General features: G+C 42.7%; 2 protein-coding genes across 7 annotated transcripts in view; one reads left to right on the plus strand and one right to left on the minus strand.

Annotated features, from left to right (window-relative positions):
* Window positions 1-218: 218 nt before the first annotated feature.
* THUMPD1 (THUMP domain 1 NAT10 acetyltransferase adaptor) lies at window positions 219-11,193 on the plus strand. Of its 6 annotated transcripts, none has more exons than XR_016226161.1 (6): window positions 219-569; window positions 2,826-3,000; window positions 5,188-5,436; window positions 5,877-6,300; window positions 6,807-6,891; window positions 10,919-11,193. XR_016226161.1 is itself a non-coding variant. In XM_008257825.5 (5 exons), exons 1-4 carry the CDS (start codon window positions 351-353, stop codon window positions 6,278-6,280), a joined length of 1,047 nt encoding a protein of 348 aa, XP_008256047.1. In that variant the 5' UTR covers window positions 219-350; the 3' UTR covers window positions 6,281-6,300; window positions 6,807-9,239. The 6 variants fall into 6 exon arrangements, 2 of the variants coding, with proteins under 2 accessions (XP_008256047.1, XP_069920773.1); XR_007920205.3 differs by lacking the exon at window positions 10,919-11,193 and adding an exon at window positions 7,676-9,239; XM_008257825.5 differs by lacking the exon at window positions 10,919-11,193 and having other exon boundaries at window positions 6,807-9,239.
* The window catches only part of LOC100350992 (acyl-CoA synthetase medium chain family member 4), a 50,063-nt gene continuing 44,128 nt past the window's right edge, over window positions 7,840-13,774 (minus strand). Inside the window, exons 15-16 of the mRNA XM_002711831.6 lie at window positions 13,532-13,651; window positions 7,840-10,001 (exon numbers count right to left, since the gene is read on the minus strand). Of these exons, the coding sequence (XP_002711877.3) occupies window positions 9,915-10,001; window positions 13,532-13,651 (207 nt within the window). The 3' untranslated portion in view covers window positions 7,840-9,914. The remainder of the gene's footprint in view (window positions 10,002-13,531; window positions 13,652-13,774) is intronic.

Raw genomic sequence — 13,774 nt, forward strand, 5'->3', positions numbered from 1 at the left:
GAACATGAATGAAACAGTTGTTTGCAACCAAGATCTACATCCACTTAGAGTCCAGACTCCACAGTTTACATGCGGGCCGCACCCGGGTTCGGGGATATCCTCCCCTGTGGGGCGGTGAAAGCAAGCCTGTCAATCCGCCGAGGCGCGGGACACGGGCGGGCCTCGCGTCACCTCCCCGCGGCCCGCCGTGGCCGACCGGCATTAGGACCCCGCGCAGCACAGGAAGAAGTTGGGAGGCGGACTCAGGGAGGCTGTCGCACGCACTTGACGTCAGCAGCCCGCGCCAGCGGAGGCGAGGACGCCCACCATCGTGAAGAAAGGCTTATCATTCGCCTCGGCTCAGGGGCGCCATGGCAGACACCTGCCAGCCGGGCAGCGGGAAGCGCAAAGGCAAGGCGCAGTATGTGCAGGCCAAGCGGGCTCGGCGCTGCGATGGCGGCGGGCCCCGGCAGCTGGAGCCCGGGTTACAGGGCATCCTCATCACCTGCAACATGAACGAGCGCAAGTGCGTGGAGGAGGCCTATAGCCTGCTCAACGAGTACGGCGACGACATGTATGGGCCTGAGAAGGTGCTGGTCCAGGGGTGGGCGTGCCGGCTGGTGGGCCCGTGAGGGCGGAGGGGCGGAGGGACGGCGGGAAGGCCGGCTGCCTTGGTACGCATGCGCGCGATGTGGCGCGTGCGCAGTGACGGGAAAGCGCCGCCTCGCCTGCATTCGCTCGGGCTCTCGCCGTCCTGCGTCGGGGTCCCGGCGACTCGCCCGTGAGCTTGAAGCGTCTTCATCTTGGACTTGACTTTGTTCAGTAGTAGCGCCTATTGCGTGCTTCCTGTGTGCCAGGCGGTGTGCTGAAGCTCTTTCGGAAACACGAACACTTCTCACGACAGTCTTGTGTGAAGTTGCCTGTTGTAACGTGTTTGGCCCAAGTAACCCTCCTACAGTGGGTTTGGTGCCAGTTCTGGTTACATTGCGAACAAACGTAAAGATAGATTAAAAAGTAAACATTTCTGTGCCGTTACCACTCAAGTTCTCATTGCCCCGTCACCGTTTGCCGCTCATTATTTTGGAGTTTTAGAACCTGGGCCAATGCACTTACGTACTTCTCCAGGAAGAGGAATTGCATGGGTGGGATTTGAATTCAGGTCCATCACTTACCGCTCTGGGACCTGGACGTGGGCGCTTTACTTAATTCTACTGGGTTAGGCTTAAAAAGCGAATAATGATAGTACTTTGTAAGGCAGATTTAGAAAGGGGCTGACGCTGTGGTGTAGTAGGCTAAGTCTCCTGTTGCCACGGCATTTCATATGGACGCTGGTTCAAGTCCCGGCTGCTCCTCTTCTGATCAGCTCTGCTATGGCCTGGGAAAGCACTACAAGATGGCCAGGGCCCTGCACCCACGTGGGAGACCCAGAAGAAGCTCCTGGCTTCAGATCGGGGCAGCTCCGGCCTGTGGGGTCACTTGGGGACTGAACTAGTGGATGGAACATCCTCCTCTTTGTAACTCTACTTCTCAAAAAAAATTTTTTTAAAGAATTGTGTGCATAAAGTAATGGATACTTCAAAAAGTTTATGGCCGGGACCGCGGCTCACTAGGCTAATCATCCGCCTGCGGTGCTAGCACACCGGGTTCTAGTCCTGGTCGGGGCACCAGATTCTGTCCCGGTTGCCCCTCTTCCAGGCCAGCTCTCTGCTGTGGCCCGGGAGTGCAGTGGAGGATGGCCCAAGTGCTTGAGCTCTGCACCTGCATGGGAGACCAGGAGAAGTACCTGGCTCCTGCCTTCAGATCAGCGCGGTGGCCATTGGAGGGTGAACCAACGGCAAAAAGGAAGACCTTTCTAACTCTGTCTGTCTCTCTCTCTCACTGTCCACTCGGCCTGTCAAAAAAAATTTTTTTATGAAAAATGGAATTAATTTATTTTGATGTCTGAAAATTTTAACATTCATACATAGTGTTTTTGTTTTTTTTTTTTTTTTTTTTTTTTTTTGGACAGGCAGAGTGGACAGTGAGAGAGAGAGACAGACAGAAAGGTCTTCCTTTGCCGTTGCTTCACCCTCCAATGGCCGCCGCGGCCGGCGCACCGCGCTGATCCGATGGCAGGAACCAGGAGCCAGGTGCTTTTCCTGGTCTCCCATGGGGTGCAGGGCCCAAGCATCTGGGCCATCCTCCACTGCACTCCCTGGCCACAGCAGAGGGCTGGCTTGGAAGAGGGGCAACCAGGACAGAATCCGGCGCCCCGACCGGGACTAGAACCCGGTGTGCCGGCGCCGCTAGGTGGAGGATTAGCCTAGTGAGCCGCGGCGCCGGCCTCATACATAGTGTTTTTAAAATACACATTTTGCACCAACTTTTTGAAGGCCCCATGTATGTGTGGATTTCAAAACTTTTTTGCACCAGAATTATTTTTAAATTCCACTTCCCACAAACGTTTTGAGGTAAACTCATGCATGCTGGTATATAATAAAGGCTCCCTAAATGTGTATAACTATATTTGGTCTAGTCTCGCCAAAAGGAGATTGCCATGTATCTGGCACCAAGACACCTACCTATAGTATTAAGATCAGTCCTGAAATAATTCAACTGGTGAGCATATTTCTCTATGTCCCAGACTGCCACAGTGCTTCGGAGAACACTTTGGAATTGTGTGTACCGCAGTCTGAGGAAGCCCCTTCTTCCTCTGCTTGTTGAAGGGAGTGGTGTCTCAGTCTCAATAAAAAGCTTTATAGTTCAAACTGAGCCATCTGCCACTGGGAGTTTCATATAAATAGTTAATTGTAGTGTTTAAGCATGAGCTGTTGTGTCATTTCTGCTCATTAATTTTGTGCAAACAGTTTACAGACAAGGATCCACAGCCCTCCGGAAGTGAGGGAGAAGATGATGATGTGGAGGCTGCCCTGAAGAAAGAGGTTGGCAACATTAAGGCATCTACGGAGATGAGGCTAAGAAGATTCCAGTCAGTGGAAAGTGGAGCAAATAACGTAGTGTTCATCAGGACACTTGGGATAGGTGGGTCTGACTAACACCCCTCAGGTGTCTTAATTTCATGGTGTCTGGACATCTGCCTGTCCTAGGGAACATTTCTTAGCATGTGGCTCAGTTAGTCATTTGATCATGTCCTCTGTACGTTGTAGTAGTACTAGGCATATGGAGCCATAGAGTGAGTTGGTGAACTTGTACACTATGTGGTTCTGGGATTCCTTCCAGGTATGAGATCTCGACTTCTGTACTAACTTAACTGATGAATGAATGAATTTTTTTTAAGACTTATTTTATTTATGTGAAAGGCAGAATTACTGAGAGAGGGAGAAACAGAGGGAGGGAGAGCTTCCATTGGATAGTGCACTCCCCAGATGGCCACAGCAGCCCAGGCTGGGCCCGACCAAAGGCAGGAGCCCAGAACTGCGTCTAGCCTCCCATGTGGGTGCAATGGCCATCTTCCAGCGCTATCCCAAGTACATTAGCAGGGAGCTGAGTCAGAAGTGGAGCATCCGGGACCCAATCCAGTGCCCTCATGGGATGCTGGCATCACAGACAGCAGCTTTACCCGCTATGCAACAACACCGGCCCTGTTTATTTTGTTTTTGTAAAATGTGTAGTGTTTAATGTTTGTTGTTCTGATATTTGCCGTTATAGAGGAAAACAGTAGCAGAGTGTTGCAGTTGGATATTATAAAATTTTAACTCTAGTGTCTACATGAACAGTTTTTTACTAAAGATTTTTTAGTTTCATTTTCCCTGAACGTTTTTTAAGGTTCATTTATTTAGTTTTATTTTTTGAAAAGCAGACTGACAGCCATATCTTCCATCCACTGGTTTATTCCCCAAATGCCAACAACAGCTGGGGCTAGGCCAAGACAAAGCTCAGAACTCCATCAGGCTGTCCCACATTCCTGACATGTTTTTAGTAAAAGCTCTAATAATGATGAAAAGTTAAAATATTAGATATGGTGTTAGGGGCCGGCACTGTGGCCTAGCGGGTGAAGCCACCACATTCGGTGCCAGCATCCCATTTGGGCACAGGTTCAAGTCCCGGCTGCTCCACTTCCGATCCAGCTCTGCTATGGCCTGGGAAAGCAGTGGAAGATGGCCCAAGTCCTTGGGCCCCTGCACCCACTTGGGAGACCCAGATCTCCAAATTGCCGCTTCGGATCGGCGCAGCTCCAGCCGTGGCGGCCAATTAGGGAGTGAACCATCGGATAGAAGACCTCTCTCTCTTTATTTCTGCCTCTTCTTCTCTCTCTGTAACTCTGACTTTCAAGTAAATAAATAAATCTTTTTAAAAAATTATATAGATAAATTGGCCGGCGCCGTGGCTCAATTGGCTAATCCTCCACCTGCGGCGCCGGCACCCCGGGTTCTAGTCCCGGTCGGGGCGCTGGATTCTGTCCCGGTTGCCCTTCTTCCAGTCCAGCTCTCTGCTGTGGCCTGGGAAGGTGGTGGAGGATGGCCCAGGTGTTTGGGCCCTGCACCCGCATGGGAGACCAGGAGGAGGCACCTGGCTCCTGGCTTTGGATTGGCGCAGTGCGCCAGCCGTAGCGGCAATTTGGAGATGAACCAACGGAAAAGGAAGACCTTTCTCTCTGTCTGTCTCTCTCACTGTCTAACTCTGCCTGTCAAAAAAAAATTATATAGATATGGTGTTAGTATATAGTAGGCACCAAAGAGATATTAATTGGAAAAAATGATTCAAAAGATTAAAAAATTTTTTTAAATTTTTTTTAAAAATTTTATTTATTTTATTTGAAAGGTAGAGTTACAGACAGTGAGAGAAAGACAGAGAGAAAGATCTTCCCTTCTTCCCTCCACTGGTCCACTCCCCAAATGGCCGCAATGGCCGGAGCTACGCTGATCCAAAGCCAGGAGCCAGGTGCTTCCTCCTAGTTTCCCAGACAGGTGCAGGGGCCCAAGCACCTGGGCCACCTCTACTGCCCTCCTGGGCCACAGCAGAGAGCTGGACTGGAAGAGGAGCAGCCGGGACTAGAACCTGGTGCCCATATGGGATGCCGGTGCCACAGGCGGAGGATTAACCTAGTGCGCCACAGTGCTGGCCCCTAATTTAAAATTTTTAAGAGAACTTATTGTCAACCTGAGTCACTGCCAGTGAAAATTTATTTTAGAGAATTTCAAGAATCTTCAAAGTGTTGGAGAACTTCTTGGCTTACTTGCCTCTTCTGTGTTGACTGTTTTCTTTTAGAACCTGAGAAATTAGTTCATCACATTCTCCAGGATATGTACAAAACCAAGAAGAAGAAGACTCGAGTCATTTTGCGAATGTTACCCATCACAGGCACATGCAAAGCTTTCTTGGAGGATATGAAAAAATATGCAGAAACATTCTTGGAACCCTGGTTTAAAGCTCCAAACAAAGGGACATTTCAGATTGTATACAAATCTCGAAATAATAGTCATGTAAACAGAGAAGAAGTTATAAAAGAATTGGCAGGTACATTTCTTGATTATTTTACATAATTGTGCAAAACATTTTTAAAGTTTTTCTTTTTTCCTTTTTTTTAAGATTTAAGGTTTAACATTTTTGAATATAGAACAAGTAGATAAAATGACCTTAGATAATACCAAGCCTAACATTTCAATATGATGAATAGGAGATTTTCTGGTAGTTAGTCTTTTCCAAATCAACATTGAATTTTCTTAAGAAAAAAAGTACTCTTTTTAAATGTCTCAGGATTTTATTTTTATTTGTTTATTGAAAGGATTCAAGAGATTTGATTGAAGTCCACATAGAACTGTGAACTAGTATTTGTTCTCTCTTAACAGTTCTCAGACAGAAGGGGATAAAAGGTTGTTTTTTTTGTTTTTTTTTTTTTTTTCTTCAGAGTTAATGGTATCCTTCTTGGGCTAAGTGTTTTTGTATTTTTCTTACAGGAATAGTGGGCAGCCTCAATTCGGAAAATAAAGTAGATCTCACCAACCCACAGTACACAGTGGTAGTAGAAATCATCAAAGCTGTCTGTTGCCTGAGTGTTGTGAAAGATTACATGTTATTCAGAAAGTACAACCTCCAGGAGGTGGTGAAGAGTCCTAAGGACCCATCACAACTTCACCCAAAGCAAGGAAATGGGAAAGAAGCAAAGTTGGAATCTAATGACAAATTAAATCAGAGTGACCCAGCAGAAGGGAGAAATAACCAACAGGGGGTACCAGACAGTAGTGAAGAGAAAACAAAACCAGTGACAGAGACTCAGGTGGTACATGAGGGAGAAACTAAACCTGAACCTGCAAGTCAAGTCACAGATGGATCTGAGTCAAATGCACCTGATGTCTCATAGGAGGTAACTGGGTGTTACAGGTGGGTTTCTCAATTGGAGTTCCATGTAAAATTGTGGCTAAAAATGTTTTTGACCTTTGCGTGCCACATTATGCTCTTAAAAATATGACTTCTCGTGCAGGCAGCCCTGTTAACATTTCTGTTAGAGATCTTTCAGTCTTATATGGCAGTGTGTTAGGGTCCAGATGCTACTGTAAGGAGGGTACCTCCTCATATTAGGAGGATGACATGGTCCCTCATGATGACCTTCCCAGCTTCCCCTTTGGCACTGCCAGCTGACCCAGGGGAGTGCATAAGCTCTCTGAAGTGAAAAGAATCTTTGGGAAATTTTCGTTGTAAAGAAGGAATTTTTAATGTCCCACAACTCAGCTATCTTCGACCACTGTGTTGTAAATGTTGCAAAAACATAGATTGTGTAGGTTAGAAGTGAATTATTTGGTGATGTTTTTGTATTTTGTATGCATTTAATTTGTTACTATGTCTATTTTTATATATTAACATTTGTTTGTAACAAACAAATCCAACAGTTCATTGCTGCAATTTTTGAAGGCAAGATGTGAGGTAGAAGAGGACCATGCCAGGCATAAACCCACAACACTGCTGACTGACAAGGTTAGTGATTGAGAGTTAGTTTTTGAGTTACTTTAATATACTACAGAGGACACAACGAAATTCAGTCTTTACAATGAAAGCTACTTCTACAGGGTTTTGTATGGAATCATAACCCAAGTTGTCATATGCCATCATGCTTTGTCTGTGGCACGTAACTTAGAAATCTAGTAACTGTCCCATTAATTAAAAATCACAGCCATTTGACAAGTAAGGATGTTGGCTGTTTTAATGCATTTTGGAATATCAAAAGTGTAAAACTTTTGTTCAAAAACTCTTAAAGGTTTAGGAAGCAAATTATTTAGTAACAGTACTTATTCCAAAGAAGAAAATTCACATGGGCGGTGGGACTAGTAATACTAACTTGAAAACATCAAGATAAGACGCAGTACAAGAGATGGAAGACTTTGCTCTTAGTTTTTCGGGTTGACTTACTGAAGATTTGTCACACGATACTAAAGGTTTTGTGTCGATAACTAGAAAGCCACATCTTCTCTATGATCCCTCAACAAATTCAGTGAGTATTTGCCGTGCTGTAGCATTTGCAAGATTTGTAAATGATGAAATTTTAAAAAATTTAAGGGCTTTTTCTTCTGCTAGGAGCCATCCTAACAAAGGCCAGTTATACTTCATGGTGTAGCTCCTCTGAAAACCAAGGGTCTGTCATCTATCCTGGTGCCCCATCAATGACTGGCTTCATGGCAACTTTTGCCTTCATTTTAAAACAAGAAATCCTGACACAGACATTATAGCACACTGCTTTTTTTTTTTTTTTTTTTTTTAACAGAGACGCTGATATCAAAACTTGGAGATGAAATAAAGTTAGTTCTGAAAATGTTAGAGAAATGGTTAACTCCATTAAAGACCCACTTATGCAACAATGTTTTAAGAAAACCCAAAACCCAAACATACATCTGCTCCATTGAGAAATCTAGTGATTTCCCAGAGGAGGGCTTCTTGCAGGGAGTTTGAGTTGAAAGCTAAACTGCAAGAGTACTTGAAAGAAAACAGTAAAACAGTAGGCTGAGCTTGCTCAGTGCTGTGAAAATAAGAATGGCTATGGAAACCAGCTGATTTATCAGACATTTTCACCGTGAATACATAAGCAAGTTTGAGAGAAAGCTTTTTCTTAAAGTGACAAGAATTTTAGATCTGAAAGGAAACTGAGTCTCGAAAAGTCATGTCAGCAGTCGCCAAGGGGACTCTTGAAAGGTTTCTGCAGCAGCTTGGGCTTGAAAATGAAAAATACATTAAGCTTCAAACCCACCTGGGAAAACAACATAGCCGAATTAAATAGCATAGCCTCTCATTTCCCAACATGAGTGAATGAGGAACTGAATGAGGAACTCCTGCAAGTCTTCTGCTCAGCATGAGACTTTGTCTCTGAAGGAAGAGAAAGAACTCAGTCCTTTAAAAAGTTAGGCAGCAGGATAGATGTTAAGGCTTCTTGCACAAGTGACTGTTAATTCAAAGGCTGGTGAACATGGGACTGTGTTTCTGTCCTAGCTAATGGTCCTGTTAGGTAAACCAGACTAGAAGAGTTTGGAGGAGCAGAGAGAACAGGTAACACCTTGCTAATGCAGATGGGGAAGGACCTTCCTTACTATCTCCAGGTATTTACAATGTTAACTCTTGAAGAGGATGCAGTCCCCTTGAAATGCTAGTAAGAGTTACTCGTATCATTTGCAAGAACAGGGAAGATAGGATTTTGGTGCCTTCGTCAGTGGCCTTGCTCCTGCCTCTGAGACACAGATACTTTTTATTTTGATAGTGCAAGACAAAAGGACTCTGGGAATAAAATTGGCCATGTGCCTACACAACATACAGCTCTGTGGAACTTGGTTCCTTTGCTTTGTGAAGCTGCTAGTATACAGAATGATTTTCACGTTATTGTTTGTTTTAATTGCCTTTTGTATTTATTTGTATTTGGTGAAACCTGAGTGTGACACAAGCTGTTCTTCCCCAGCAATAGAACGCTGCATTCTGTTGGAGTGTGAATTTATTCACTCAGAGATTGTTCTTGGCTTTGTCAGCTGTTTCTTTTCACTGACATCTCAGTGTATTACTTTGTAAATTACAAGATTCCAGGGTAGGAATTGAGTGCTTTTTTCTGGTTGTTGTTCAGTTTTTTATTTTAAAAGATGAAAAGTTAACAAAACAAAATGTTTTGGTTTAGTATACTTGCGTTGCTCTTTGTAGGAAACAGTGTTAAACTTGGTCTTTTAAACATGTTTTTCCAGGGCTAACCATGATTTTTACTTGTATTTTGCTTTTGGTATGGCCAAATATTCAGCTTGTTTTTCATAACTCCTGGTATTTTTAGAAAAATCAAAATAAATCTGTTCCTTAAAGACTGGTGTTCTGTACTTTTTCCTTATTTCTGTGTCTTAGTAAATCTCTTGTGTTTGTATATCATTATAAAAAGTGTTTGCTTGTGAGACTATCAAAGAAGTCATGTAAATGGTTCTAAAAAGCAGATACAGAAAATGTATTATTTATTCTTGTATAATTAATACTCTGAAATAATCCAAGTTTCAGTGAATTTGCTTCAAAGCAAGTTATAGTAATTCAGTATTTAATTTCATTAAATTCACTTCCTGGTCTTTGAATTACCTGTACTCCTTAATTTAACATTAATATTTTAATCCAGCTAAAAGTTTTAGTCTCAAAGATGTGTTAAGCAGAAAAATTCTGTCTTAAATATTTCTCTTAGAATAGTTATTCATTTTATCTTTAATTAATCAGCTATAATGAAAACAAATGAAAGATTCATGTACAGTGTCCATTGCTAAGTAATAATTTGAGCCCACTATTTTAAACATTACTGATCATTGGATTGGTCATCATTATAACAGTTTTCTTCCCAAGTATTTTTAGAGTTTTTTTCCCTTTTTATATTTTGGCTAAGTACAGAACAAAAACTGGAATTTTCAACTAGGAGAAATCTTAAACATTTTAACAGAGCAGTCGCTGAATTAAAAGAAAACAACCATGTTGGTACTTAATCCTTCCATTTTCTGATCAAGCTATCTTCTTCCCCATTCTTGATCTCTTAAAACGTTGCGTTTGATTTTCCCAGTGATTGTCTTTGGGAGTTCTTGAACGAATTCCACCTAATTCACAGAAAAACATTATGAGACTCTTGATTGCATTTTGCCTTAACTGTCAGCACAGTAGCAGAGAGCTTTTATGAACCTGAGGCTATTTTGAGAGTCTATAGATTGTCCTAGCCTAAGCTCCCTGAACTTTGTAGACATGAGAATCTTGTTCATTTATATATAAGGACGATGGTGAAATACCACCAAATGGATTTGCACTGCAAATTCACTTATATGCTTTGCTACAGTCCTTTCCCCTGGATCAAACTAGACCTAGTGCCTCTGTGGTCCTTTGAAAATGGAGGTTTTACTTAAAGGCAATTAGAAGTTCTTGGCTTTTGAGTTTAAGAGCTGGGTCTTAAAAGTTCTGAGAGGGAAATTTTTAACATAATTTGGAATATATATGATGTTTCTCATGCTGTAACTTGACCTTAAAATCCTCCTTGTTCCCCTGTGAAGGTAAAAGATGCTGTCTTTTAAAATGCCCTCAAGAACAAACTGTTGAAATCCTTACTTAAGGTATACTAAGCTGATCTTCTGTATATTAAGATAATCGAAAATGAATCTTGATGTGAATGGAAGGGGAGAGGGAGTGGGAAAGGGGAGGGTTGTGGGTGGGAGGGACGGTATGGGGGGGAAAGCCATTGTAACCCATGAGTCGTACTTTGGAAATTTATTTTCATTAAATAAAAGATAAAAAAAAAATAAATAAAATGCCCTCAAACATTTCTGAAAACCAAAGGATCACTGCTCAAAGAATTTAATGGAGAAAGTGTTAAAATGGTTGAAACCAATAAATAGAAATGAACTTTTCAACCGTTAAAACCTCGGTTCATGGGGGCTGGTGCTGTGGTGTAGCAGGTAAAGCTGCCACCTGCAGTGCCAGCATCCCATATAGGCACCAGTTCAAGTCCTGGCTGCTCCATTTCCAGGCCAGCTCTCTGCTATGGCCTGAGAAAGCAGAAGATGACCTCAAGTGCTTGGGCCCCTGCACCTGCATGGAAGACCTGGAAGAAGCTCCTGGCTCCTGGCTCCTGGCTCCTGGCTCCTGGCTCCTGGTTCCTGGCTCCTGGCTTTGGATCTGCTCAGCTCCAGCTGTTGTAGCCATTTGAGGAGTGAACCAGTGGATGGAAGACCTCTCTCTGTCCCTCCCCTGCATACCTCTTCCTCTCAAATAAATAAATAAATTTTAAACAACAACAACAAACCAGTTCTTAGTTGTATTACCCAGGTCTTAGGTGAAATTAACTACCTTTTGATGAAATGATGCTAACTGGAGATCAACCAAAAGGATTTTGGCACTAGAAGGAAACAACAGTGCCATCTCTGTGTCTTGTATAGAATTATTCTTAAATCTTATGATGGTTTCAGGAAAGATTCCACAATTCCTTTGGGTACTACCCTTTTCCTGCCTTGAGTGTGGTCACTTGAACTTTATTAAAGGCACATGCTTTGAGTTTCTAAGGGTACTATGGCCAGGAGTACTAAGATAATTCTTATGGAATAGGCCCAATTAGTCCTGCAGTGACTGAATATTACAGAGTTGATTTAAGAATTCTACATTATCTATATTCTGTATTTGTAGTGTCCTAATACAAAACATTTCAAGATGAAAATTCTTAGAGCTAAACAAATTGATGGCCTCTAACTATATAACATGCTACTATAAACTCAAAACCCAATAAAGTCTAATACAAGGGGTCTTTGGAGTTCCTAGGAAATGAATGTAACAAAAGAGCTATACGTGATTTTCATTTTTTTTTTTTTTGGCACCAAAAAATGGGTACTAACTTGTTAAAACATTGCTGAACAGTATCTAGTTTGAGACATTAAGAAGGCTAAGAATTTATTTTGAAAAGGACTCATAACAGACCAACATGAGTTCAGCTGCAATTGAGGTAAGAACAAGCATCAAACTGTTGGTGAAGCTTGGGTAGAAGAATGGCAAAACCATTGGTGGCTTCCAGAAAGTTTGTGGTGACAATGCCCTAAGGAAATCAGTTTACATTTTAAAAATGAATGAAATGGGGGCCAGCGCTGCAACATAGTGGGTGAAGCCGCCCCCTTGTGGTGCTGGCATCTGTTTGGGCCCAGCTCCCTGCTAATGCACCTGGGAAACCAGCAGAGGATGGCCCAAGTGCTTGGGGCTCTGCACCCATGTGGGAGACCTAGATGAAGCTCCTGGCTCCTGGCTTTGGCCTGGCCCAGCCCTGGTCATTGCAGCCATTTGGGGAGTGAACCAGTGGATGGAAGATTCCCTCTCTCTCTCCCTCTTTCCCTTCCTCCCTCTCAAAATTTTTTTTAAAGTGATGATGTTGAAGATAAAGCCTTTGGGGGCAGACCATCTACATCAATTTGAGAGGGAAAAAAAAAAAAATCTTGTACCTGCCCTAATCGAATAGGGCAGACAGTTCACAAAAATAATAGCCAATAGCTCAATGGATATCAAAACTGTGCCCAGATCAGTGGCAGACAACAGAAGAGCTTTCAATGAAAGTTTTCAACAAGCAGGGTCAAGATCCTGAAGCAGTTCTTTAAGAATTGTGACTGGAGGGACTGGCATTGTGGTGTAGTGGATAAAGCTGCCACCTGCGACACCAGCATCCCCTAAAGGCACCAGTTCATGTCCCAGCTCCTCCACATCTGATCCAGCTTCCTGCTAATGGCCTGGGAAAGCAGTGGAGGATGGCCTGAGTGTATGGGAGACCCCAGTGAAGCTCCTGCCTCCTGATTTAGCCTAGCCCATCTTGGGCCATTGCAGCTGTCTTGAGTGAACCAGTGGATGGGAGATTTCTCTGTGTGTTTTTTCCCCTCTCCCTAACACTGTCTTTCAAATAAAAAAAAAAAAGTATTTAAAAAAAGAATTGTGGCAGGAGATTAAACATTTACAGCATGATCCTGAAGACAAAGCACAATCCAAGTAATGGCTACCAAGAGGTAGAAGTGGTCCAGTCAAAGCAAATGCATACTGGTCCAAAGCAAAGGTCATAGCAGTAGCTTTTGGGGATGTTCAGAAATTTTGTTGTTTTGTAGGGCCAAAGGAAAAAAATCTACCTATTATGAAAGGATTTTGAAAAAGCCAAAGCTTTAGCAGAAGACTGCCTCAGGAATCTTCACCAGAAAGTCCTCAACCACACAATGCCCCTGCTCACTCCTCTCATCAAACGAGGGCATCTTGTGAGAGTTAAAGGGGAATAATCAGGCAGCCACTTTAGAGTCCTGATTTAGCGCCTTCTGACTTCTTTTTGTTTCCTAATCTTAAAAAATCTTTAAAGGCACCCATTTTTCTTCAGTTAGAAATGGAAAAAAAAAAAAAAAAAAAAAGACTGCACTGACAGATTACCAGGACCCTCAGTTCTTTAAGGATGGACTAAATGGCTGGTATCATTGCTTACAAAAAGATCTCAATCTTTATGGAACTTATGTTAAAAATAGTTTACATTATTTTTAAAATCTTTTAATTCCACTTTTCCACAAACATTTTGAAGCCCCCTCATATTAGCATAATAGTTTAGTAACACAAACTTAACTTTTGGACCACTTACCTTTCTTGGATATTTGTAAGGTGCAGTTGATTTTTTAACATGATCCTGAAGCTCAAGAGTTAATTCCTCTAGATTGGAGGATTTAAAGGGTGCTGATAAGACAACAAAAGCTTTCACCACCTGCAACAGGAAAGTCAATTTATGTTACTGTCTTTGTTTTTCAGACACATGAAGGGTTTTGGAACCAATGCGGAACACAGGTACTAATTACTTATTAATAGCTTGAATGATGACTTGCAAATA

The sequence above is a fragment of the Oryctolagus cuniculus genome, chromosome 19 (genome assembly GCF_051225735.1).
Source record: "Oryctolagus cuniculus isolate XC-2025 breed Fujian yellow rabbit chromosome 19, ASM5122573v1, whole genome shotgun sequence".
Classification (NCBI taxonomy): domain Eukaryota; kingdom Metazoa; phylum Chordata; class Mammalia; order Lagomorpha; family Leporidae; genus Oryctolagus; species Oryctolagus cuniculus.